Consider the following 27,188-nt stretch of genomic DNA (forward strand, 5'->3'; position numbering starts at 1 on the left):
ATTTGACTCCCGCATTAAAAAACAGCAGAATTACTGGATGGAAATTCATTCTTTAAGTGGCAGACTAGGTTCAAATATATCAGCAGGATTTTAATACTGTTTTGTTTAGCCCCATTACTGAGTTGATTACAGTCAAATGAAATGCTCTGATTACCAACATAGGTTTGCCAGATTCAACATTAGCTTTTGGCTGGGCTCCAGGAGGCAATGGTGAGCTTGGGCCATCTGGTCTACTTCTCCACCCGCGGTTCTTGCCAAACAGTGGGGCAATAATCTGGTGCACTCTGATTAACGATACGTCTAGCAGCGGGTGATGGGTTAGACTCGTAAGAAGTCAACTACGACAGGATGAGTGGGGGTCACACGTAGGGAGCCTCTGAGGGGATTAAACCTAGAGTGATAAATGATGAGATGAGGTGTGGAGAAAGGTTCAGAAGGAACTGAGTGTACAGAGCAGTGGGGAATTGTGCCTAATGTGCATTATTTTATTAAATGATTGGCACTGGAATTTTCGGGACAAATACTGTGTCACAGTAGCCCTAATAAAGCTAGACTTGGCCATCTATTCTCAATGTGGCTGTTAGTGACAAGTAACAGTGAAAAGCAGAGAAAGGGGATGCAGCCAGTGTGTCTGTATTAGGAAGAGGGCCAAGGAAGGAGGTCCAGTTGGAATGACGGGAGGCTTGGGTGTGAATAGAGGGCAAAAGGTATACTTACGGTCTCTCCCATCTCCCCATCATTGTCTCTGCTTCTGTCTGTACTGCACACCACTGTGACGAGGCGTGTGTTTGTAGACATGTCCCTCCTCAGGCTGGCATCAGAGCCTGAGCTTTTCCTTTCCCTCAGCGAGAGGTTCCTAGCAGATCCCAGTCCCCGGGGTCTGTTTTTTTAGTAGTCTGGTCGCCAACAGCACTTGGCGATCAGTTAATTCACAGCAGTGAGTAGCATGCTAAAAGCTAAAGCTGAACACTATGGCTCCTGCTGTAGTCCTCAGGACCTCAGGGGTTATGCAAGAAGATTGTGGCTTTTGAAGCCAATTTAGGCTACATAGTTTGTTCTAAGTGAGACTAGATACGTACTGAGACCTTTCTCAATAAACCACCCACTGAGAACGTAGCTCCCTAGTAGAACTGCTTTAGTTTAGGTTCCTGATTTGATCCTGAGTACTACAAGAGAAACAAAGCAAAGCAAAACCAAAGGAAAATCAACCAAACACGTGTTAATGAGATCTACAGGTTGACTAACGGATTAGAACTTCCGAGATGTGGGGAAGCTGGAATACAGCAGGTCCAGAGCTGGATTACAATTTATTTTGGGCCATCACAATCCCTTTAGTAACTATTTGCTCCGAGGCTGGGGATGGCTCAGTGGTTAGGGGCACTTACTGCTCTTTCAGAGGACCAGGATTTGGTTCCCAGCATCCCGTGGTTATCACACCTTGATAACCATTTGTAACCCCAGACCCAGAGGATCTGACTCTCTTCTGGTTTGGCTTAGCACTATGTGCATAGGGCATGCATACAAGTATGCATGGAGGCAAAACTCTCCCCATACCCATAAAATAATAAAATAAATAAATCCCATAAAGAAAACTATTCAGTGCTTCCATTAGTGTTTAACATTCTGTGACTGTCAGAGTTGAAACCCTTTGGAGTGTAGACCACTAATTTTCACCAGTTCCAAAGCTAAGAATGTCGTGAGATGTCACCTGAGATCTTTAGTTTTCCTGCTTCGATGAAACCCAACTCTCCGATGTTTTCACCAAGGTATTTAAAACGTGCCTTGTGATTTTCTTTGCTCTGTTACTGTGAAAATGTCAGGAAATAGTTAACATATAAGGACATGGAATTTAAGGTAATCCAAATTATATGTATGTCGCTGATATTTGACTCCAGCTTATTTCCACTGAGGTGAGAGTTGTGTTTCTTGTGTCAACAGGAACAAATAGATGATGACAGTAACAGGTGCCATCCATTCTCGATGTGGCTGTCAGTGACAAGTAATCCTCTAGTACTGGTACTCTGGTGGTGTCATTGAGACAAATAGAAAGTACAGTAAAATTAGAAAAAGCCAATGAAAAAAAACAATATTTTGTGTCACCTCTGACTTCAGTTTGTCTGACTGTGTTATTTGGGTAGTTGGGTTGTATTTGGTCCAACCTTCTTTTCTGGGAGTGTAACCGCAGAAACACCCTGGTATGCTGTTGTTATTTTTAAGCCATAAGAAGGATTCTCCTGGTTGCGCTCTAGCAGCAGGACACAAGGGTGCGTCTTTGGGTGTGGGATCCAGTGCAGTGGTGCAAAAGAAAAAGCTTTAAACTTTTTAGGATTTTTAAAAAAAAATGTATTATCTGTAAAGTTAAGAGTAAAAGGAAGGAGTATTAATGTAGGTTAATGCAAAATGTACAAGCTGTGATGTAATAGTATATATTATTTATTATTTATTTATCTTATATTTTACTTTGATTTCATGCCTGGAATTGAACCCAGGGCCTTGTGTATACATGGCAAGTGTTCTGCCCCTGGGCTGTGTCTCTAGCTCTGGTCAGACTTTGGTAATATCTGTTTATGGACTGTAAAGTATAAGGAAATATAAAAAGAAATATAAAAAAGGAAAGCCTGGAAATCTAATGATAAGCTGAAAGCAAAAAACCAAATTATCAACTTAATAAATGAATCCAACAATCTGTTAATCAAACAGTTCATTATATGACATTTTTACCCAACACTAAGGCTATAACAATGAACAAAAATTGTAAAGACAAGCCTTCCCACCAGCCTGGTTTCAGAGCCGCATCAGTCCCATATAAACACACAGGAGACTATATTAATTATGAAGCTGTTGGCCTTGCTTGTTTCTTACTGGCTAGCTCTGACTTAAGTATTTATCCCATAATTGCTAATCTAAGTATTTCTCTTACCGGAGAGGTTTCCGGGCTTCCTACCCCATGGCGTTACATCTTGACTCCTGTGTTTCTCCTTCCCAGAGTCCTCCTGGACTCCTAGTCCCACCTATATAACTTCCCTATTGGCCAACAGTGCTTTATTGACAAATACACAGGACTTCTCCCATCATCTCCTCTTTTCTGTCTAAACAAAAGAAAGGTCTTAACTTTAACATAGTCAAATTATATATAACAGAACAGTTATCAAGTAAGAACACAGTTACACTATTTTAGCAAGATTTAAAGAAAATATCATCCATCCCATCCTTGTGAGTCCAAAGTTCTGTATGTAGCTTATCTTTTATCATGACTAAGGAAAACTATAATTATAACTATCTGTCTTCAACTCTATCAAAGACCACAGAAGGATAATATGTAAACACTAGAACTGACAGAGACATCTCGCTTCTTGGACAGTCACCTGAAGTTTCTCTGTAACGTTGGGGCATCCATCTTCAGCCCATAGGCCACAATGTGTCTGGAACACTTCTCAGCAAAGCAGAAAATTTCAAACTGTCCATCTGCATCGGAAGTCTGTCAGTCATTTTTCTTTGTCCTGTAGAAAGTCTCGTAAACTCTTCCGTGAAGCAGGAACTCTGTAGGACTATTTGAGTTCAGCAGTCACTTTCCTGTGGGTCCTGCATGCCCAGTTTATACAACAACAGTCCAGCAGTCCAGGCAAGAGCAGATTCTTGCCCAAATGGCTAATCTTGCCATGTTGAAAGCAAACTCCATAACGAGTTTCTTCGATGCCCATCTTCCTCTCAGACGTAATTGGTGCTGCCAGGAGCAGACATTTCTCATTGTCAAGAAAAACTCTAAACCACTTTAAGTGCCATTTTCTGAAGGTCTTTGAAAGGTTTGAAGACTGTCTATCTCAAATATATCTCTGTATATCTAGGAAACCTAACTAATCTAACTATAAGTTCTGACTATTATAAGTAACTATCTATAGTCTATATTTAATTATGTATTAAGTTTTAAAAGATCAGTATAAGCACAATACTTAATCAAGAGGAGAAATATACACATCACAAAATTGACCTTGAATTTGTATCAACAAATGAAAAACCATACCCATACCATAAACAATCATGATTTTTATCTTATTTCCCTAAGTCTTAGTTTTAATATCCATAAAAATCAGTTTATAATAGTTAGCTCAAAGGACTCTTACATATAACATTTAAAGAACTATGTTACCTTCTGCCTTAGGGCTTCTATTACTGCGAAGATACACCATGACCACAGCGACTCTTGTGAAGGGAAATGTTTAATTGGGGCTGGCTTACAGTTCAGAGGTTCAGTCCATTGTCGTCATGGCAGGGCATGGCAGCACGCAGGCAGATGGGGTGCTGGAGAAGGAGCTGAGTATTCTCCATCTTGGTCCTCAGGCAACAGGAAGTGAACTGTCTACCACACCGAGAACAGCTTGAGCAAAGGAGCCCTCAAAGCCCGCCCCCACGTGACACACTTCCTCCAACAAAGCCACACCTACTCAAACAAGGCCACACCTCTCAGCAAGGCCACTCCTTATGAGCTTGTGGGGGCCAGTTACATCCAAACCACCACACCTTCCAGTTACTGTAGCAAACACCTGAGCTTAATCAAAGTAGGAAAGATAGTTTTGCTCAGAGTCTTGGAGGTTCTAATCTGTATTCTTTTGGCTCCATTGCTTTTTTTTGCCTTGTGCCTTAGTAAATGTTAAGGCCTGAAACTAAAACTTAGAAGAAGAAAGCAGGAGTTCCATGACATTGATCTAGAGGACTCACAGATGCACAGACACACGTACACAGTGTGTGCCTCTACATAGATGCACAAATTCATGTTTCTGTTTCCTATTTCCCCAAAGCACAGGAAACAAGGGCAAAAGCAGACCAATTGCATTGTTTGAAATGAAAAGCTTACGCCAGGAAGGGCACGGTGACGGACTGGGAGGAAGGGTCTGCAAACTTCTGATGAGCAAAAATTCCTGAAGGACTAAAAAATTTTTAACCTAATAAAGAACAGACATTGACAGAGATGTTTGGGAGATGATGAAGGGCAAAAATTCCATTAGGCGTCTTGTAAGCTAACAATCTGACACTGGCTTTACAAATAGCTTTTATGTACTTCATTTTAGACTTTTTTAAAAATCTAAATAGATAAAAATAGTAGGGATTCCAAATGACAATGAATTTTAAAATTAAGAAGTACGTATTCAATGAATCTACTTATAAAATAAGATATAAAAGGAACTACTACTCCCTGTCTCTTTGGCACATAGCCCATTTGCTGTGTCTTGACATCTTACTATGTTTTTTATAATAACGTTTAAGTTTATATCTCTTATGACTATGGTGGGACCAAGACATTTGCAAACCTATTCCCATTCCTGACCTGTTGAGAGATATTTCCCCAAGAAACCCTATACACACCACACATTGTGCACACACTTTTCACAAGAACAAAACAAAAGGTACATTCTTTTTGTTGTTGTTGTTTTGTTTTTTCGAGACAGGGTTTCTCTGTGTAGCCCTAGCTGTCCTGGAACTCACTCTGTAGACCAGGCTGGCTTCAAACTCACAGAGATCCGCCTGCCTCTGCCTCCTAGTGCTGGGATTAAAAGTGCTGTCCAGCAGCACATTCTGATTATATCTATAATTAATGATTATTAGCTTTTTTCTCTTTGTGTACTTTTGAGATGGTTTCACTATTTAGCCCTGGCAGGTGTTAATCCCACCAGCTGAGAATAAGACCACCACCACAATTTTGAGCTAAATTTGTAGCAAGCTTTAATTAACTGCCATCCAGGATGTTGGACTCTGGCCAGGTCCATTCTGGGGTTCCCAGAAAATGGTGATGAGTCACGTTTGGCTGAGTCCTATGAAGGCAAATCCATAAGGCTGTGTATTTCCCACCAGGTCCAATAAAGGTCAGTAAGGACCAATACATCCTGTCTCACTGCTACCTGTGGACCTCCCGCCCACATGCTACCAAGCAGCTTGTTTAGGGGAGTGAAAACTTGTGGCTTGTTATCTGCCACAAACCACAGCCTTGAGCATCCCAGGAAGTATCTGACCTTGGACCAGGAACCTGCAGGTCAGAGGCATTTTTGTTTTATAGCTTTGGCTCTCACACAGGTCTGCGACTCACTTTGTGGACAAGGTTGGCCTCAAATTCACAGACGTCTACTATTGTCTGCCTCCCTAGTGCTGGTGTATGGTTCAGTATTCAATTCTTAATAACTGCAGGTGTGAGTCAGTGCCTACCTGAACGGGTTCCTGTGATTGTTAATGGTGATGATCAGCTTTAGACGATCTATAATCAATGAGGCAAGCTGGTTTAGGTTAACTGGGTTGGGAAGCCCCACCCTAAATGTGGCTGGTGCTGTTCCATTGGCTGGAGCCCCAGACTGCAGAAAAAGGAGAACCGTAGCTGAGAACCAGTGTTCATTGTTCTTTGCTTCCTGGCTGTGACCAGCTGCCTCACTGTCTCGGCCTCTCCCAGCTGCCGCCACCACGCCTCTCCCTTCCGGTGTGAGGACTGCACTCTTACGCTCCAGCCAAAGCAAACCTTTCCCTTTCTTAAGCTGCTTCCGCCCGGTTTCCTTTTTTCCCTCAGCAGTGAGCAGAGAGGCTCTGAGAATGCCACATCTGCCCTTTGTCTCTATAGCTGCAAACCACAGTCTGTACAGTTATGTTACAATGGCACAAGTTGCAACTGAAGATTGCTACTTCTGTATGGGCAAGAAACATAAGTTGTCAACCTGTGTGCTAAAGTTATTTATCTTTATTGCTCTGGTTTTGAGATGCTGTCTTTGGTGTCACGTGCCCTGGCCTCCAAGTTTGTGATCTTCCTCTCCTGCCCTTCCAAGTGCTGGCCTTACACAGTACATCACCATACTAAGCCCTAGTGATTGCCTGTTTTCTTCTTCCTTCCTTTCTTCCTTCCTTCCTTCCTTCCTTCCTTCCTTCCTTCCTTCCTTCCTTCCTTCCTTCCTTCCTTCCTTTTTTTGGTTTGGAGACAGTTATTTTTGTAGTTTTGGGGCCTGTCATGGAACATGCTGTATAGACCAGGCTGGCCTCGAACTCACATAGATCAGCCTGCCTCTGCGTCTTTCTTTCTTTTTTAAAACTTACTTTATGTGCATTGGTGTTTTGCCTGCGTATATATGTCTGTGAGGGGCTACCGATGGTTGTGAGCTGCCGCATGGGTGCTGGGAATTGAACCCCGGTTCTCTAGAAGAACAGCCGTTGCTTTTGACCTCTGAGTCATCTCTGCAGCCATGGTTCATTTCTTTTTCTTTTTCTTTTTTTTTTGGTTTTTCGAGACAGGGTTTCTCTGTGTTGTTTTAGAGGCTGTCCTGGAACTCGCTCTGTAGACCAGGCTGGCCTCGAACTCACAGAGATCCACCTGCCTCTGCCCCTGCCTCCCGAGTGCTGGGATTAAAGGCGTGTGCCACCAATGCCCGGCCTCATTTCTTTTTTAATTAGAAGATTTTTTGGGGGGGTGGTACTGGAGAGTATAGGCTAGTATTGTACTGCTGGTGTAGATCCCCAGCCCCTAATTAAGGCAGTTTTAAACTAACACACTGGATACTATATGCTTTGGGGGTCATCATTGTCTCCTTTAAATCAGTCAGCTTAGTTGAAGCTATGGTGCAGAGAAACTATGGAACTAGACCTCTCCATGGTCAGAGAGAAGGATTTACTGGGAATCAAACTGCCATGGCCACTGGGAGTGGGGGCGGGGCAGAGAGAAGAGTAAAATGGAGGAAAAGGAAGCAGCTTTTATGTGACAGTCGTCAGGATGGGGAGCTGAGCTGATACAGACTGTCCGCATTGATCCAGAACCAGGCGCCCTTGTCAGAGGTAGTTGACCTTTGGGGAAGGTTAATGGCGTTTCCTGGAAGACGAAGGTGGTTAATCCAGGGGCAGACAGGACCCCACCTTCCCACCTTAGGAGGACTGCTTTTCTAGCAAACAGAAACCTGTAGGCTTGTTTACCAGACCAGAGTCCTTCTAAACAAGGACAATGCCACTTTGGGGGATGGGGGCTTTGGACTTGGCACTTGGGAGGCTGGGTTATTCTGTCTTCAGAGTTTGGGGTTCATCGTTAGGTTGGGTTATGTGTCTGTGCGTGAGGGAGCACGGGAGTTGTTATACTGCATAGGCTGGCTGCACGTTTAAGCCACACCTGGGCGGGAGCCTCATTTTGGGGTCCTGTTTGGGCTCTTCTCTCGTCTGAGGCTCACTAGACATGGGGTAAAGCCATCTTTATGTACAGAAGTTCATTATTTTTCTTTAACATTTATCTCCAAGATAAAAAGCACACAGCACTGGTTACAGACAGAATAAATTTGCACTCCCCAGTGGCCTTTATTGGATGCCACATAGTAAAGTGGAACTTCTCAACTCTCATTTCTGGGCTGTTTATTTATTTTGGCACATATTTTGATCTTGGAGGTGCATAAAATGTTTAACTTTAAAATCAGTAAGTTGAGCGAAGTAAGTATAGAATTTTACAAAGGTAAAGAAAGCCAACTTGACTGGGAAGCCTTTGTCTGGAAGTGCAGGGCGACTGGGAAGCAAGCAGGTGCTCTCTCCTGTTGTGAGGGTCCAAGCCTGGTGTTTGCCATTTCCTTCACATCTCCAGGGCCTTGCTGGCCACTTGCGTTTTTAAAGTCTCTCTCTCTCTCTCTCTCTCTCTCTCTCTCTCTCTCTCTCTCTCTCTCTCTGTCTGTCTGTCTCTCTCTGTCTCTCTGTCTGTCTGTCTCTCTGTCTCTCTCTGTCTCTGTCTGTCTGTCTGTGTCTGTCTGTCTGTCTGTCTGTCTGTCTCTTTCTCTCTCACACACACGTACATGTACACACAGCTTCACCGAGGTGTAATCTGTGTACCATGCAGCTCAGCCCTTCAGAGTTCCCACACGAGTGCTTTAGTCTGTGTTAGGTTCTACAGCCATAGCCACAAGCTGATTCGGGAGTGTCTTCAGTTCCCCTAGGAGAAACTGTATGTAGCTTAACCACTAATTCTCTTTCTATCGATTTACTAACTTTAGATGTTTCATACAAATAAAAGCACACACACACTTTCAGCAGTGAGGACTGAATATAGAACCTTGCGCGAAGTGAAGCCTTCCACCGCTAAACTATATTCCCAGAGCATTTTAAATTTTTCATTTTCAGACAGGATCTCACCAAATTAACCTAGCCTGACTTTGAATTTGTGAATGTAGGTCAGGCCTTGATCTTACAATCTCCCCACCTCAGCTTCCCAAGGAGCTAGGGTTACAGTTCAGAACCACCAGGGCTAGTTCATATATTTTCTTTTGAGACTAGCTTTTATCATGCAGCATAGGTTTTCAAGGGTCATCTGTTTGTAATTTGCATTAATTTCATTTCTTTTTAAAATGCACATATAAAACTTTACCACTTTAACAACTTGTGGTTTTTATTTTATTTATTTATTTTTTGAGTCAGGGTTTCTCTGTGGCTTTGGAGCCCATCCTGGAACTCGCTTTGTAGACCAGGCTGGAGAGATGGCTCAGCCGTTAAAGTCTAGGCTCACTTTAATAATTTTATGTTACAGAATTTAGTGTCATTTGGTACATCTGCAGTTGACATTGAGCATTACTGTGTAGTTACTAAACATTTTCATGAACCCAAAAAGAAACCATGTACTCATTAAATGGTCACCTCCACTCCTCAGATAACCATTAATCTACCTATTTCTTTTAGATTTTTCCATTTGGAAGAATACAGGTTTTTAAAGTATGTTCTTGATTCTCTTTGTATCCTTGTTATTGGCTGTTATGCCCCCCCCCCCCCATTTTCATCTCTAATTTTGTTGATTTGGATTTTCTCTCTCTGTCTTTTGGTTAATTTAGCTAATGGTTTGTCAATTTTATTGTTTTATTTTTCCTCAAAGAACCAACTCATTGTTTCATTGATTCTTTGCATTGTTCTTTTTGTTCTGTATTTTTATTGATTTCAGTACTTAGTTTGATTATTTCTTTCCATCTACTATTGGGTGTTATTTCTTTTTATGTTCTAGAGTAGCTAGTTGTGGTGTTAAGTTACTAATATGAGATCTCTCCAATTCTTTTAATGTAGGCACCTAATGCTATGAACTCTCTATTAGGACCACTTCATTGTGTTCTGTGAGTTTGGGTATATTGTGTATTCATTTTCAATTAGTTTTAGAAAGTCTTTAATTTCTGTCTTGACCCATTTTTTTTTTCATTGAGCAGTGAGTTGTTCAGTTTCCATGAGTTTGCAGGCTTTCTGTTGTTTCTCTTGTTTCTATCCAGCTTTAATTCATGGTGGCCAGATAGGGTGCAGGGAGTTATTTCAATTTTCTTGTACATTTTGAGATTTGCTTTGTGTCCAAGTATGTGGATAATTTTGGAGAAAGTTCCATGAGGTGATAAGAAGGTATATTGTTTTGTGTGTGTGTGTTGTTACTATTTGTTAGGTCCATTTGGTTTATAACATCAGTTGTCAACATTTCTCTGTTTAGTTTTGTCTGGATGACCTGTCTGTTGCTGAGAGTGAGGTGTTTCAGTCTCCCTCTGTCAGTGTGTGGGTGTCCATGTGTGATTTAAGCTGTAGTAGTATTTCTTTTAGGGACTTGTTAAGAATTGTAATATCCTCTTCATGAATTTTTACTTTCTTCCCTTTTATCTCTCGCCTTTCCCACGTCCCTCTGGCCCCGAGCAGGGCATGGCCAGTACCTCAGGTACATGAGATCTCCCCTACAGTCTGCCTTAGTCACTGTTTCATTGTTGTGAAGGGACACCATGACAAAGCAAGTCTAATAAAAGAAAACCTTTAATTTGGACTTGTTTATAGTTTCAGAGGTTTGGTCCATTATCATTATGATGGGGAGCATGGCAATATGCAGGCAGACATAGTGCTGGGGGAGTAAGTAGCTGAGAGTTCAATGTCTGGATTCATGTACAGCAGGAAGAGAGTGACACTGGGCCTGGCTTGGGCTTTTGAAACCCAAAGCCCACCCCCAGTGACACACTTCCTCCAACCAGCCTCAAGTAGACCACTCTCTTTTGACTATCATTCAAGGTTATGAGTCTATGGAGACCGTTGTAATTCAATCCCCACAATGTCTTTGTCTGTCTGTCTGTCTGTCTGTCTGTCTGTCTATCTATTGTGATTGGATGTTTTCCTGGGTATAATAGTCTGGACTGGCATCTGTGGTCTCTTATAATTTGTAGAATCCCTTAAAACTGGAGTTGTGTATGGTTGTGAGATACCTAGAGTGTGGGTGCTAGGAACTAAACCTGGGGTCTTAACCTGGGGTCTTCTGCAAGAGCACCAAGTGTTTTTAACTGGTGAGCTATTTCTTCAACCACCCCCAATATATTTCTTTTTCTTCAAACAAAATATACTAAGACAAAGCAAAAAACATCACATCAAAGTTGGGCAAGGCAAACCAATAAAAAGAAAGGAGTCTCATGAGAAGCACCACCATGGTCTAGTGTCTTTAATAAGGGAAGGTACTCTGCAGGCTACCAAACGAGAAATACAAACACCAACCCAGCTGTGAATCCTTTGATCTACAATCTGTCCTGCCTGCAGAATACACCAAGGCAATGGTGGCACACAGCCTGTGGTAGTAACCAACAAACCAATGTCATTGACTTAAGACCCGCCCCATGTGCTGGAACCCATACCTGATACTGCTTAGGTGAGCCAGAACCAGAGACTAGACAGTCCAGAGACTTAGAGTAGAAACAGATGCTACTGGTCTTTAAAAAAAAGTATCAATAAAATGACTCCTAATGAGCCGGGCGTTGGTGGTGCACGCCTTTAATCCCAGCACTTGGGAGGCAGAGGCAGGCGGATCTCTGTGAGTTCGAGGCCAGCCTGGTCTACAGAGTGAGTTCCAGGACAGCCTCCAAGACAATATAGAGAAACCCTGTCTCGAAAAAACCAAAAAAAAAAAAAAAAAAAAAAAGACCCCTAATGGTATTATACTGTATTTAAACTCATTGATCAATGCCTTATTCAGTCATCATCAGAGAGACTTCCTCCTGCAACAGAAGGGAATAAATACAGAGACCACACAGCCTGACATTATGCAGGCTGGAACACTCAGCTGTAAATAAGATCTCTCCATCAAATCTCTCCCCTCATAACTCAACCCCATGGCTGAGGACGCTGAAAGAGTGGGGAGCAGAGGGGTTGGAGGATGCCATGGGAAACAAGACCCTCTAAATCCACTGAGGAAGGGTGGTGTGTGCTCACAGAGACGGAGGCAGCACGCCCCGGGCCTGCACGGGTCTGTGTCAGGTCCTTTGCGTCTCTCTCGTGTCTTTCATTTGGTTCTTTCCTGAGCATGCGAAGGAGTGGGTCTGTGATTCTCAAATAACAACTTTTAAGTTCTTTAAAGAAGTTAGCCAAGCCGGGCGGTGGTGGCACACGCCTTTAATCCCAGCACTCGGGAGGCAGAGGCAGGCGGATCTCTGTGAGTTCGAGACCAGCCTGGTCTACAGAGCGAGTTCCAGGACAGACTCCAAAACAATACAGAGAAACCCTGTCTCGAAAAACAAAAACAAACAAACAAACAAAAAGTTAGCCAAACTTATTTGCAAATCATTTAATTCTTTGTTTTTACAAATGACTTCCTTTCCATCACGTTTTGAATGCTTTGCTCCCTGGACTTTTTTTTTCTTTTCAGGAAAATGTCTGTGTGGGAGAATGTAAATGTGTTGAAAAGTAGAAAAGCCTGAGAAAGTTGTTGTGTAGTGTGAGTCCCTTAATGGCCAGGGCATTGCACCTAGGGCTGTGACCTTGCAAGACAAACACTCTGCCACCGAGCTACGTAAGTCACCAGCTCTGTGCATCACCCTTATCTCTTATCTGTGCTGGGTTTTTTTTGTTGTTGTTGTTTTGTTGGCAAGTTTCACTGTGTAGTCCTGGCTGGCCTAGAGTCACTATATGTCTAGGTGCTGGCCAGAACTACATAGACTTATCTGCCTCCGTCTTCTGAGTGCTGTGATTAAAGGCATGCACCCTACCCCAGCTACCAGTGCTAGTTTCTTTTTAAATAGAGAATAAACTCCAAAAAAAAGCAGCTGTTATGTGTATAGACTGTGGTGCAGCTCTTGACAATAGTAGGTCCTCTTCAGTATCTACTGAATAAGTAAATAAATGACACTTATAAAAGTAAGAGTTCTGGGCTGGAGAGATGGCTCAGTGGTTAAGAGCACTGACTGCTCTTCCAGAGGTCCTGAGTTCAATTCCCAGCAACCACATTGTGGCTCACAGCCACCTTGAATGAGATCTGGTGCTCTTTGCTGGCATGTAGTTAGAAGATTGTATACATAACAAATAAATAAGAAATTAAAAAGATTTAAAAAAAAGTAAGAGTTCCTATTTTCAACAAAATATGCATTTAAATCCCTTACCATGGCATATAAAGTCCATGATAGTGTAAAGACGTCTCTCAGTATTACATACATTCTATCCAAATTAGCCTGATAGGAATTTCTTGAAAATTCTGTGATAAGACATTAACAGAAATAGAATATTAAATTTTCATCTGGGAGTATAGAATAAAGTTGTTTTCCTGTGGTGTGTGACAATAAGTAGTGAAAACTTGATTGTTTGGCATGGCTTTATCCATGTTATATATATGTATGTATATGTATCTCATATGTGTATGTTCATATGCATGCACATGTGTGTATGTTCATTTCCATTTGTTTTGTGAGGGTCCTTTCTTTCTCCCTCCCTCCCTTCCCTCATTTCTTCCTTGAAGTGTTGGGGATAAAATTAATGGTCTTGCACAGGCTCTACTACTGAGACATACCCCTAGCTCTAGTTAGTACTGTTGTGACTTCAAAACCAAAACCAAAAATGCAACTTAAGTTAGCTTGAAGAAAAAAATTTAAGAGAATTTTGTTGGTTTCTCCAGCTAGGAAGTCCAGGAGGTTGGTTTCAGAATTTTCTTGTACTTACTCTGAGAAAGGTAAGGACAGACTGCCTGCACGTTTAGGCCACAGTATCCAGCTTTACAGCAGCCATGTTCTTTATTTATTCTCTGTGTGTTCACGTGTGCGTGTGTGTGTGTGTGTGCGCACCTGCCTTTGCATGTCTATGTGGGGAGGCCACAGGCCAATACACTGGATATCCTCCTTATTGCTCTCTACCTTAGTCTTTGAGATGGGTTCTCACACTACACCAGGGGCTCTCTGTTTCGTCTAGACTGGTCGACCAGAGAGCCCATAAGGGGTCACCTGGTTCTGCTGTGCCAGCCCTGGGCTTACAGATGCGCACCACCGGGCCTGACTTTCAACTTGGGTGGTGGGAGCCAAATTCAGGACCTCATGTTCACACTTTACTAACTAGTCTATGCCCTATACTGCAGAGTTGTGGAAATGAGGGTGGGGGGAAATTAAGCAGTTAGTGACAAGAGCCTAGAATGAAATCCCGGCTGGCCCTGTATGCTGACCTCTGTGCTCTCCTGTCTGTGTCCGTCTACCCAGAAGAAAGCCTTTTTTTTTTTAACCTCAGTTGTGCCTATTCTAAGAGTATCCATGGCGATGCAGGAAAATAGTAGTTCTAAGTCACTCACCTGTCTAGCTGCATTGGCAACACACACACACACACACACACACACACACACACACACACACACACACACACAGAGCAAACATTTTGTTGACCATGCTGCTTAGCAACAGAATGTTCCATATCAAACCCTGTGAAAAGTGGCGTATGTCACAGGCCAACAGTATAACCAGTTTTGATTTTGAAATAATTGAATTCACTGTGTTCCTGTTAGGTATGATTATTTGCTAGTTGTATATTGAATAGCTAAATTATGCAGATCTCACGCTTATAAAAACGAATCTGTGTTTGGGAAGTTTCAGAATGTTTTCAAGCTATGTATATTTAATGCTTATATGAAAATATCAAGTTGTTAGTTATGTAGTGTAGGTTATGTGTTTATGTGTATGCTCACATACTTCTTTTAAATTTCAATACTTTAAATATATTCTTCCTTGGTACTTAACACAGAACCCCGAACCATAGTTAGCATTGGACAAATATTCACTAAATGCTCAAGTGTTTGGCTGAATGTACAGAAAATTGTTCCTGTGATATTGTAAGCTTGTGTTCCTTTTGGAATGAATGTACAGAAAATTGTTCCTGTGATATTGTAAGCTTGTGTTCCTTTTGGTCTCATGTTAGTGATCATCTGTCTGAAGAACCAGCTTCTGAAGTTGCCTACTGCTCCTGTTTTCCCCACGTTAGGCCTTTCTTTTACATACTGCACTTTTGAAGTCTTCTAACCTCAGATGCATTTTGCAGTCACAATTTTGCTATCTTTTCTACTTTGTAAACCCTATGAAAGCAGGCATGACGCTCATCTTGGTTACCAGTACACCCTTGTGTCCAGTACAGATGACCCATATGTTTAGTGAATGGATGTACGATGAGTTTGTAAATGGATTGGTTGATGAAAATGTTGTGGATAGAGGCGTCTATTGCTTCTGGTGAACGATTGCTCCTAGGAAATGCTTCAATATTTGCTAATTCACAGTTTGCAGCAGCTTTACATAACACAGAACGTTCTATAAAGAATGGGAATCATCTGCATTTTCAGAGAAAAGAAAAAGCAATTTCTTGGTTGGTTGCATTCATAGATCCCGATTCATGAATTGAAAGTGATTAAATAATAATGACTCTGGACCCTTGGCGTCTGAGCCTCTAAAGGGACAGGAAAGGTTGATGTGGATAGACTCACGCATGAATTGGCTAAGGGAAGCATGGAGGGTGAGGGAGGTTAGAGACCGGGGTAGCTACTTCTGTTTAAGCTTAGATACATTATAGATACTGAAGGAAGAGCTTACAATTTTCTGTGCTTAGGAGTTGGGTTATTCTGAGGGGTGCTGGGATATGTCAGTGAGAGAAACATGAGCCCTGTTGGCCTTGGTGTGTCTTACTTATCCCTCCAGCTAGTGTGGCATTTATTCATAGTGCAATCTTAGAAGAAATGAGGTTTCTCTTTTCACCATGCATCTCACAAAAATCAGTCTCCCCTCCCTCCCCTTTGTCTTCCATTGTTGTGCGATTGAATGTGTTCCTGGTGTTCCTGGGAGATCACTCTCCTATTCATAGCCTCCCTCCTCCTGCCCACCCTTCCCTTCTCCCTCTGTCCAGTCAGGCATGCTAGTTATGTTAGTTACTTTCCTGTTACTGTGACAAAACACCTCGACCAAGACCGCTCACTTGTGAAGCAAGGGTTTAACTAGATTTAGGCTTCATGAGGGTTAAAGTCCATGACGGCCGAGCAAAGGCGTGACTGAGGACTGCGGAGAGCTCTCATCTTGACCCACGTGGAGGAGGCAGAGAGAGCTCTCTGGGAATGGCTGAGGTCCTTTGAAACCTCAAAGACTGCCCCAGTGACCTCCTCTGAGGAAGCCACACCTCCTAGCCCCTCCCCAACATTCTGCCACTGGGAGCCAAGTGTTCAAACCTGGGAGCCTGCTGGCCCATTCCACTCTGTCATGCTCCTTTAGTGCTCTAGCTGGGCTGTGCCTTTAGCCCTGACAGGGTATTTTCAGGGTTTCTGTTTCACAAACCGTGTTTCAGAATGCACAATTGCACATTACTGAGCTGTGGGGAATTTGTACCTTTTACTCCTTTGATTTTTTTTCTCAGTAGTTCTTTTGGAATCTTAGCCTGTTTCTTCATCATCATCATCATCATTATTTTACAGAAAACCTTTATGTGTCACTTCAATAATAAGTCAGTTGATTAGGGACAATTTCCGACTTTCAAAATTCCTTTGGTATTATTAATGCTTTATAAGTTTATGGAATATTTAATTATCTAGTTGATATTTATATGCATGTTGCTAAGTTGTTTATTATTGACATGATTTACCTGTATGTAACATTTAGCTATACTGTCAGTTAATTTAGGAGTGTCCCAATTAAAGTTACAGCAAATCAATACTATACAGGCCTTTCTTTGTGGTGCTTTTGAGTAATGGTGAACTAAGCTAACTACTGGTGAGTTACTAAGTAGTAGATTAGCTCTGCTTACAAATGTAGATGGCTGACAGATTCTGATAAACTCACATTTGGCTTAAATTTGAACTTAAATTTGTTATATAAGCTCTGATTATGAAAAATAAAAAACAAAAAGAAAAGGCAATTCAGTAATAATTTAAAGACACAACTTAATTATTTTGTTGGACAGTACCTATTTTGTAATAGTTATATCCCTAACCTTTTGAACTCTACTGGAATAATTTTTGCTACTAAAATAAGAGAGGTGTAAAGATAGCTTTCAGTTATGTTTATGTGAGTTTGTGTGCTCCATGTGTGTGTCTCTGGAGGTCTGGCTTCCTGGAGCTGGAGTTATAGGCATTTGTGACCCACACGAACTCAGGCTCTCTGCAAGAACAGTGAACTCTCTTACCCGCTGAGCACCCCCTGTTCCCATAATGGAAACATGATAGTTTGTTCATGTAAAAAGAGTATCCTTCCTTCCCATACACAGTTGTTTATGTGAAGCTTTGGTATCTTCAGAGGATTAGAAACTAATGTGGTTGATATTAAATTATAAGTTTGGCAGTGGAAAGAAGCAAATGGATAAAGAGCACACCTCCTCAGCGGAGCGTTCTAATACAAACATGGCAAAATTACTGGTGGAGACACCTTGCCCAGCCTAGACACAGGGCAGTAGGGGGTGGGGAGGCACCTTGGTCCTGCCTTAAGGAGATGATGGGACAGACTTAGTAGACTTCTTAGGGGAGGCTTCACCCTCTCCAAGGAGCAGATGGGAGTTGGGGGCGGGGAGAAGCAGGGGAAGCAGGGGAAGAGAAGGGAGGGGGAACTAGGATTGGAATGTAAAAATTAAATTAATAAAAAAATTATTGGAAGAAAAGGAGTGTTACTCAACAGAGCTTCCAGAAACAACTGATTTTGCCGGTTGGTGGTGGTGCATGCCTTTAATCCCAGGCAGAGAGGCAGGGATCCATGTGCGTTCAAGGCCAGATTGTTCTAGAGATCGAGTTCTAAGACTGCCAGGGTTACACAGAGAAACCCTGTCTCAAAACAACCAAAAGAAACAAAACTAAAGCGATTATATGTGCTTTTAACTACCGTGAGTCTGAGCTGCATAGGACGTTCTAGCTCTTGGCTAGCCTCAGAGACCATACCACAGAAGACAGTTTCTCATCAACAACTGCCATCAGCCCCCTTTCCTTTCTGGCCGTGTTTCCTTCCTGCGTGTGGTGAGCTGTTCCCGCTTCCCCCTGCTAGGACCTGCTTAGCCCCTGGTTTCAGGTTCCCTTTGTCTAGCTGGCTTTGGCTGTGTTTATCTTCCAGGGTTTGCTCCCTTTGCCATCCTGGTAGGTCCAGCACCTCCTGCCTCTCTGTCTACTGCCACTCATTTCCTTTTCTGTGTTCAACTTTATTGCCTCCCTTCTGGTATTGGGAGACCTGGTCCTCTGTAATGCTTACCTTAGAGAATTGTAGTGGACTTAGAACCTGCGTGTGACACAGTCACATGACTTATCTACATGCATGGGTAAGAGTGATTGATTATAAAGGCCTCTCATCATTTGAGTGTTTCAAAACCTCAGCCTGCTTTCTAAACCTCAGGAATACTCTGAAAGCCACAAAGAACACCCAGAGTATGTAGACTGGCCCGTGAATAAACTATAGCCCACCTGCAGTTATTGCAGATTGTGTTTTTAAACTAAGGGTCAGGAAATCATTTAGTAGCAACCAAAACTAGCAAGCATTTAAGAATAGAGATGGTGTGGAAAATAACAAACTATACTATTGTCTATTTCGCTCACTATTATTTAATAGAATTTCATTTTAGTTTGTGCAAATGCATATGTTGCATATAAAATATATTTCTTACTATGTGCCAAGTTAAAAGAATTGAATATAATTGTATGGAACAGACGTCTCCAACCTTTTGGTTTCTGTGGGCCATATTGGATAAAGAAGATTCAGTGGGTCAGAGGTGAAGAGCATGTCCTGCTCGTCCAAGTCACATGCAGGCAAAAACTCACACAAATAAACTGAAACTAATTTTTTGTTTGTTTTCTGAGACAGGATTTCACTGTGTAGTCCTGGCTGCCCCTTGAATTCAGAGCTCCACCTGCCTATGCCTCCTGAGTGCTGGGATTGAAGGTGTTTTGGGCCACTCATTAAATACACAAATACCAATGAAAGCTGACAAACAAAAAATCATGTCTGTATTATTTTTCATATTGTTTTCTAACACAGAGAAGCAAGGATATGAGAACCAGAGAAAACCTTGTTGAGCAGGGGTAGTGGTAGAAAGAACAGCCATAAATGCCTTTGCATCCAGGACCGAAGCTAAAACACAACTGTCAATTAAAGTTCAAAATGTAAAGTAAAAAAAAAAAAACCAATAAAGTGAAAGAGAAGGTATTTAGTATTGCTTTCTAGTTGGGATGGTGTCTCTTGTCCTTTTCCTGGGATTGACTTTTGTATTATTCTCTACAGGCGGGCCCAAGCCTGGTTGTCTCAGTAATTGAGCTTTCCCAGGTAGAAGATCTTCTGTGTATGATGTCAGTTTTTAGCGTACTTTCCTGTCCCAGCCCCTCCTTTTCCTCTGCCAATCACAGCCTTGTCTCTGGATCTTTTGGAGCATATGTGGGCTTTCTACCCTGAGGCTGTGAGGGTGTATGGAGGCTTGCCTGACTGTATTTCTTTCTGTCTGGGAGGTCTCTTCCTGCTGTGCCCCTCAGAAGACTGCAACAATCTCTGCAGCAGTACTTTCCACAACCCCTTGTAGCTTGCCCAGGCAATGGTACAATGTTGCCTGCATTTTCCACCCCTTGTAGCTTGCCCAGGGAATGGTACAATGTTGCCTTTCCCAGGCAATGGTACAATGTTGCCTTTCCCAGGCAATGGTACAATGTTGCCTTTCCCAGGCAATGGTACAATGTTGCCTTTCCCAGGCAATGGTACAATGTTGCCTTTCCCGAGACTAGTCTCCAAAGTGCTTTAGAATTCTGTTCCAGTCTTCTGCTTCTCCTTTCCATTCCTGGTACAGTTTTCGGTTTAAAGTCAGCAGGATCTATCTGTTTCTGACCCCGACACGGCCGGATCATGTGGGAAGGGCTGCTGGCCTTCCGGTGGATGGAAGGCACAGAGAGCCCGCATGCGTGTTGTTGGTGGGCTTTCTCTTCTTTCTGCTCATCTGTGCTCTCTGTCTGCTGTAGCACCAGAATCGTCCGCACTCAGAGCAGTCTCCATCCCGGTAGAGAGTCTCTAGAGTGCCCTCCCGAGGTGTGCCCCACCAGTCAGTCCTACAGTGTTGTTTAATTCAGTTAAGTTGACACGATGAACCACTACATACTGTAAAACTAACAACTTAGATTTAAAGAGACAGCTTAGCTTATGTTAATGATGTCATTGTGTAATGAAAAAAATCCTAGGTTTTTTTTTGTGTACATTTTATTTACCAATTTTCTGGTCTTGTTTTGAGTACATGCGTTTGTCAAGAAGGTTTTTAGTCATTCATGGAAAGTCCAGCTTTACCAGTCTCCTCTCTGCCGTGTAAGATCCTTCTCAGTCTTTCAGTATTCAGTTGTATTACATTTTCATACCTACAGCTACAAACCGGCCCAATCTCCTCTTCATTTCCTGGAAATTGTGAAAAGAGAATACAGACGTAGGTCTGTGAATCGAATAGTTGGGTTTTAATAAGGGAACATAATAAATAGTGAGTAACACTAATCCCAAGGGTGGTTCACTAAGGGTGCCACATGAGGCGGGAGGCCTTGTTGTTGAGTGTGTCATATCCACTAGGAATTGACTGTCTGCTTATGAATCAGTTCCTACCAGGATTTTGCTTATATAAAGTCTTACCCCTGTAAGAGAGCTACCTTGGTTTCAGATGACTGTAGAACTTCAAAGAATTAAAAGCCAAGCACTTGATTTGATTATAGTTACTTATATAATGTTGTTTAAATTCATCTTCATTATGCTGTAGTTACATGAAGAATTTACATTAGCATGACCATTTTAAGTTTGATATACAGTATTTAATTGGTAATGTTAGTTTATGAGATACTATTACCCCTCCAATTCTTTTTATCTATTCTTTTAGGCATAAATAAATTAATTACTAAGGCTTTAAAATGATTTATAAAATCCCATGTTTTATTTAAAACATTTAGGCTTTACTTCAACTTATTTTAAAAAATAAGCTAAAGAGAAAACTGGAAATTATTTATTTTCAGTTAATATTGCCATATTACTATGGCACCTTAAAGTAAAATATGTGGTAAAATCTGTGGCTAAAACATTGCTTTAAAGAGCAATAGAGTTTTAGCAGAAGGGCAATTCATCCTGGGCCGGGGTTGTAGCTTAGTAACATAATAGTATGACTGCCTAACATGTGTATGGTTCCATGTTCAACCGCTGGCACCGCAAGCAAAACAGAAGCCAAACGAGCCGGCTTCTTTCTGTCTTTCTCCCCCTTGCTCAATCGGCATGCTCAATCCTAACCTATGGTGTGGCACCAAAAGTCCTCTGTGTGACACCCCTAATTTCCGTGTCCATTACCTATGGCCACGGATGTGTAGGTAGGAATCGCTGCTCAGGGCAGTGCACTCAGCTGTGCAAACTTATTTTTTTAGGGCCAAGGAGGAACACAAATCACAGGCGGCGCAGTAAGTAAACGCGTTCTGAGCGCGGTGGACCGGATTCGTGTTCTTCTCTCTGCGCCTCGGCTCTCTGCGCCTCCGCTCTCTGCGCCTTGGACGGTATTAGCTCCCGCTAATACTGGGCAGGCTGCAGCTGGTGTGTCCTCTGCTTTCTGACTCTCTGCTTGTAAGAGAGCTGCCTGCAGCTTCTTACTTCACCCACATAGTGACTGGATGTAGTTTTTTGCTGCCTGCTTGTGGACTAGTTAAGTGTTCACATTTAATTTCCCTGCCTCCTGATTGCCTGGTGATACCTGGAGCTCACTTTCCATTGGCTGTAGCTTTTGTGCCTGTGTGTGTGTGTTTAATTGTTTTTTGGTAGAGAGCACTGAGTCTCCACTTGTTATTCTTTTGGTTTTCAGTCACATTATTTGCTTGTTCAAACAGGTGGTTTCCCTTTAGTGGGATCACTGAACTGGTAACTAACGTTCTTCAGCCCCAGCAAAAACAACAAAATGCAAAGGAGGCCCAGACGTAAGTAAGCTGGTTCGCACAGACCAGACATTACCTGTGATACGCAATAACTAAAGTGTAAGCTGGAGTTCTTCCTGTGAAGGTGTGCCCGCAGACAGGGAAACTCAGGGTAAAGTCCACTAGCTCTCCCATGGAAACCTAAGGCGAAAACAAGGATAACAGAGGCTCATGGGAAAGGACAGGTAATCCCCTCGCTTAATGAATATGTAAGCCACATTTGCCCAGGAAAACTATGTTTCTCCAACAATGTAGAATATTCTAGAGTGTCTCTAATCAAAAACACTAGAAACAGTGAGAAGTATTAACTCCTAAATTTGTTGTTTGGTCAAATAGTTTTGGCTGAGTTGTTTTAAATGGCTAAGCAGATTTGTTTACTATAGTAACCCTGAGAACCCGAGTGTGATGAGATCCTAACACTGTTAACAGAACTTATCTGACCACCAAGTCTGTTTTCCCAGAGTGCTTTCTTAGACTGTAAGACATCATTTGGGAATATGGTAATATATTCTAACGATGACGTGAAACATTAAAAACATGGACTCCATTTCATCTAGTTGTGAATAGAGTTTAGAACATTTTAAAGAAGTTGTTCATAGGGTTCCTTATTATTGACTGCATAAGAGAAAAGTGAGTCCGATAGCCTCCAAAACAATACAGAGAAACCCTGTCTCGAAAAAACCAAAAAAAAAAAAAAAAAAAGAAAAGAAAAGTGAGTAAGTCACTGGTGCTTACAGTTATTGATCCAGATTTATTACAAGATCCTAGCCACATGCAGGGGAGTCTAAAATGTCTAACCATGCATGCAGGAAGAGAGGAGCCCTTTAAACAGTGAGCAATAGTGACACCTACTATAATGAGCTCACATTGAATTTTCACTTATCTCAGATGGAAACTTGCCTAATGAGTATATATTGCAGTAAGAGTAACTCTAATATTAGCTCCTATTTCAGTAAGTTTCTACAAAAATGCTCTTTTGTGTTGGAGGCTGTGTTTTTTCATTTGTTTTAGTCAAGAGCCATTGGCTATTTTTCCCCCTAAAGATGATATACTTTCAGGGGATTTTAGAGATTCTCCTGTTCACATCTCCTGAATTCAGTAGCTCAGGGAAAATGGATTGTCTTTTTAGCTAACAAATATAAACCCAAGGATCAGTATTTGAGAGATTTTATCAAAGGACTATTGTTAAACAAGCTCTCCCTCTCCTGTCTCTCCTCTCTCTCTCTTTCCCCCCTCTTCCTCCCTCTTCTCTCTTTTTTCTTCCTCTTCTCTTTTAGTCCCTCTTTTCATTTCTCTCCCAGAAGACTAGATCGTTGATTCCAGGCCCACCGAGTTCCTTAGCGCTTGCATCTGTTGAAGATTAGACAATGTATCACAAGGACTCTTTTGCTTGTTTACTTGATATGTAATACAGCAGAATCTAGGATCAGAGATGAAAGCTTAAAATAACAGAGCAGCCTATTATTAATGCAGAAGAGGAGACACAGTCCTTCAAAGTACTGATTGTATTGTTTGAGGCTAATGCCAGAAGAGATTGAAGACTTTGAAAATGGTGTTAATTTTGTCTGGGTGTGGTGGCACACATCTTTAAGCAGTAAGGGGCAGAGGCAGGCAGGTCTCTGGGAGTTTGAGGCTAGCCTGGCCTACATACCAAGCTCCAGGAAGGCAGAACTACATAATAGACCCTATCTTAAAAAACAAACAAATAAAGCAAAGCATATTGTTAATTTTGCGTTTCCTTTATTATTTCTATTTTTTTCTGAAGACTGATGATAATTCTGACAAAAGATCTTTCCATATAGACTCTGACTTACTGCTCTTGACTGGTCATGGTCAAAGCAGTTGATATGCAGTTGATATGCAGTTGGGAAGTGGTGCAAGTAGTTGTTGCACGAATATATTTACAGGTGCAGCATTGTTTTTTATTCTGAATAACGTAAAATTGACTGCCTCTGTTGTGTACTTTAGAACCAACTGAAATTCTTTGTGTCTCAATACAGGACTCAAATAAATAAATAAATAAATGAATGAATGGATAAATAAATACCACAACTAGTATGTTGTAGTTCTCTCATGTACATGTCTATAATTCCAGCATTGTAGTAGTATGACTTAGCATAGATCATAGCAAGATCTTCACTAAAAAAAAAGGATGAAAGTGCTAATTGCTGTTTTCATGCAAAGAATGCATTTAGTGAGAGATGCACAAATAGGCAGCATGCAGGGAGGGAATTGACTTGTTGTGTAGTGAGCATATCTGGAAGTGAGCATCAAGGGCAAGAAGCCAGCTTTATTCAGTTTATACTCTGAGGGTTAAGAAGAGTCTCGTGAGTAATGAGGCCAATCCGAAGGACAAGCCACATGTGGCAAAAACATGCTTTTCTATAGAGACACATAAACAAGAGCCAGCTGTAGTGAGTAATCTGACATAAACTCACTCCCATCCGCTGCACCTGAGACATTCCAAGATCAATTCTGTGCTTTGAAGAAACTGAAGTCACAAGACTCTTGTCTGGTTTTCTTGGAGTTTTCTTTTACAAGCGCTCAGAATTCTCCCCACGTGAGTCCACTCTTGGACTGTGTTCTGATAATAATTAATTATGTTGTCCATGATTAAGTATAATTAAGTCATTCCAACTTTTAGAAATATAAACAGTGTTATCACAGTTTTGTTTATTTTTAAATGCATGGTATTTTTTATCTAGGGGGCAGGGCATAAAAACATTTTACTCCCTAATACCTCCTTTCTTCTAAATACTCCTTTTTCAAGGACGATTTTCCAGTTGGAGGTAGAGATCTGTGCCTACAGTGGCCTTAGAGTGAGTTCTGTTCATCTGTTCATCTCCATTTTCTGAGACTGGGCTTGCTAAGTCATTTTCCTAGGAGGAAGATTTCAGAGAAGCTGTGAACACACTTTCCCTAGGAGTCAAGAAGGGTTATGTATGTATAACAGCTCTTGCTCTCATTATAATCACAAGCCTAAAGTATTTTTACTTATTTTTAATCCCAGCCTCTAATTTTAGGATTATTTCATATTCTGAATAGGATAAATGCCCCAAAAGCTTTATATCTGGTCATCATATGCATACAGATATGAGCTCGACTTCAATAGCTTCAGTGTAATTGCTTTTCAGATATCATGGTAACAGAATAAAACAGAAGCAGCTGTGTATGCTCACTCCTGGAATCCCAGAACATGGTGTGGGGGGGGGGCGAGGCAAGGGAATCACAGGTTGGAGGCAGCCTGGATTATCTATCAAAGTCCTAGCTCAAAACCCAAAAAGCCAAGCCAAACCAACAAAGCAGAGCAGAAAACTCGGAGAAGCACGGTCTCTGTGTTAACGAGATGCTCTTAAGAGAAGGAGGGTCTCTGTGTTAACCAGATGCTCTTAAGAGAAGGAGGGTCTCTGTGTTAACGAGATGCTCTTAAGAGAAGGAGGGTCTCTGTGTTAACCAGATGCTCTTAAGAGAAGGAGGGTCTCTGTGTTAACGAGATGCTCTTAAGAGAAGGAGGGTCTCTGTGTTAACAAGATGCTCTTAAGAGAAGCACGGTCTCTGTGTTAACGAGATGCTCTTAAGAGAAGGAGGGTCTCTGTGTTAACGAGATGCTCTTAAGAGAAGCACGGTCTCTGTGTTAACGAGATGCTCTTAAGAGAAGGAGGGTCAGAGTCTGCTCTGAGGCTGTGTCTCCTACGAATGTCCCAACTTCTCCAATAAAGTGTCACCACCATGACAGCCCAAACGGGGGCTGAATAAGGACACCGCGGCGGACATGCCTCCGTGGGTGGGGAAGGCCCATGAAGGCTCAGCCCTGCATGCACAACCACAGACGGCTCAGGGAAGCTGGGAATGGGAGACGGTTCTTCCTACGGGACGAGCACACCAGTCGGCTATCCAGCACCAAACAGCCAGCCCTTGGAACACACGCACAAATAACAGAAGGGCTGAGCGTGCTGTATTTGGGACCATATATGTGTATGCATATACATATATGTGTGATGTAACTAGTGAAAAAAGAGAGGCCATGAATTTGAAGGCAGGGCAGACTATATGGGAGTATTTGGAGGGAGGAGGAGGAAGGGACAAATGCAATTATATTGTAATCTCAAAGAGAAAAGCATAATATTAGCAGAGAATGTTATGTGACATTGAAGTGAATACTTTTCACTGTTCCAAAAATCTTTTTTTTTTTTTTTTTTTTTTTGGTTTTTACGAGACAAGGTTTCTCTGTATTGTTTTGGAGGTTGTCGGTCCAGCCTGGTCTCGAACTCACAGAGATCCGCCTGCCTCTGCCTCCCGAGTGCTGGGATTAAAGGCGTGTGCCACCACTGCCCGGCCCAAAAATCGTTTTTTAATTTGAGAATTTCACACAATATCTTTTTGACGGCATTCTTTCTCCTCCTCCAACGCCTCCCAGAGTCTCCCTGCTTACCAACTTCACGTTTTTTTCTCTTTCTTAAAGAAAACAGACAAACACACACAAACAAAACGCCCAAACCCGAAAGCATCAAAAGTCATGGAATCCATGTTGTTTGTGGTCGTCACTCGCTCCTGGGCATGGAGCCGGCACTGGAGTTGGGTCGATGTACTCAGTGTCATCCATTGAAAACAGCTGATTTCCCTCGCCCAGCAGCTCCGGGTTGCAAATAGCTTCTTGGCCGGAGCTGAGGCTTTGTGCCCGCTTCGCTTCCTCTTTGCTGGCGTCGTGTAAGCCGCTGACTCGAGCTCGCACGTCCCGGTGCATGCTGTTACAGTCTCTGTGAACCCATGTGTGCGTCGGCCCCGCTGGGTCTGGAAAACACCTTTTGCTTGCCGTGGTCCACTTCCTCCGGGTCCTGAAATCTTCGGGTCCCGTGTTCTGCGTAGACCTTAGAGCCATGAGGGGGAGGGAGGTGATAAAGACAGCCCACTTGCGGCTAGTTGTCCCTATGTCTCTCACTCTTGTCCAGTTGTGGTCTCTGTTGTGACCACCTAAAGCAAGCAGAGCTTCTCCGGTGAGGTTCACAATAACGGTAGGTCCCCCCCCGCAGCCCATGACCTATCTGGTCTCAGGTTCTTG

The 27,188-nt window shown here is 42.3% G+C and overlaps 1 protein-coding gene across 39 annotated transcripts in view; it reads left to right on the top strand.

Moving 5' to 3' along the window:
* Rims2 (regulating synaptic membrane exocytosis 2) overlaps positions 1-27,188 on the top strand; it is a 394,972-nt gene that overhangs the window by 41,439 nt on the left and 326,345 nt on the right. For 23 of the 39 annotated variants that reach the window (XM_040730506.1, XM_040730510.1, XM_040730524.1 and 20 more), the window contains exons 2-3: positions 21,593-21,625; positions 22,046-22,132. The exons of the other annotated variants lie outside the window; for them this stretch is intronic. In XM_040730506.1, the coding sequence (XP_040586440.1) occupies positions 21,593-21,625; positions 22,046-22,132 (120 nt within the window). The remainder of the gene's footprint in view (positions 1-21,592; positions 21,626-22,045; positions 22,133-27,188) is intronic. 39 annotated transcript variants of the gene reach the window in all.

This window comes from Mesocricetus auratus, unplaced genomic scaffold, assembly GCF_017639785.1.
Source record: "Mesocricetus auratus isolate SY011 unplaced genomic scaffold, BCM_Maur_2.0 Super-Scaffold_100023, whole genome shotgun sequence".
Classification (NCBI taxonomy): domain Eukaryota; kingdom Metazoa; phylum Chordata; class Mammalia; order Rodentia; family Cricetidae; genus Mesocricetus; species Mesocricetus auratus.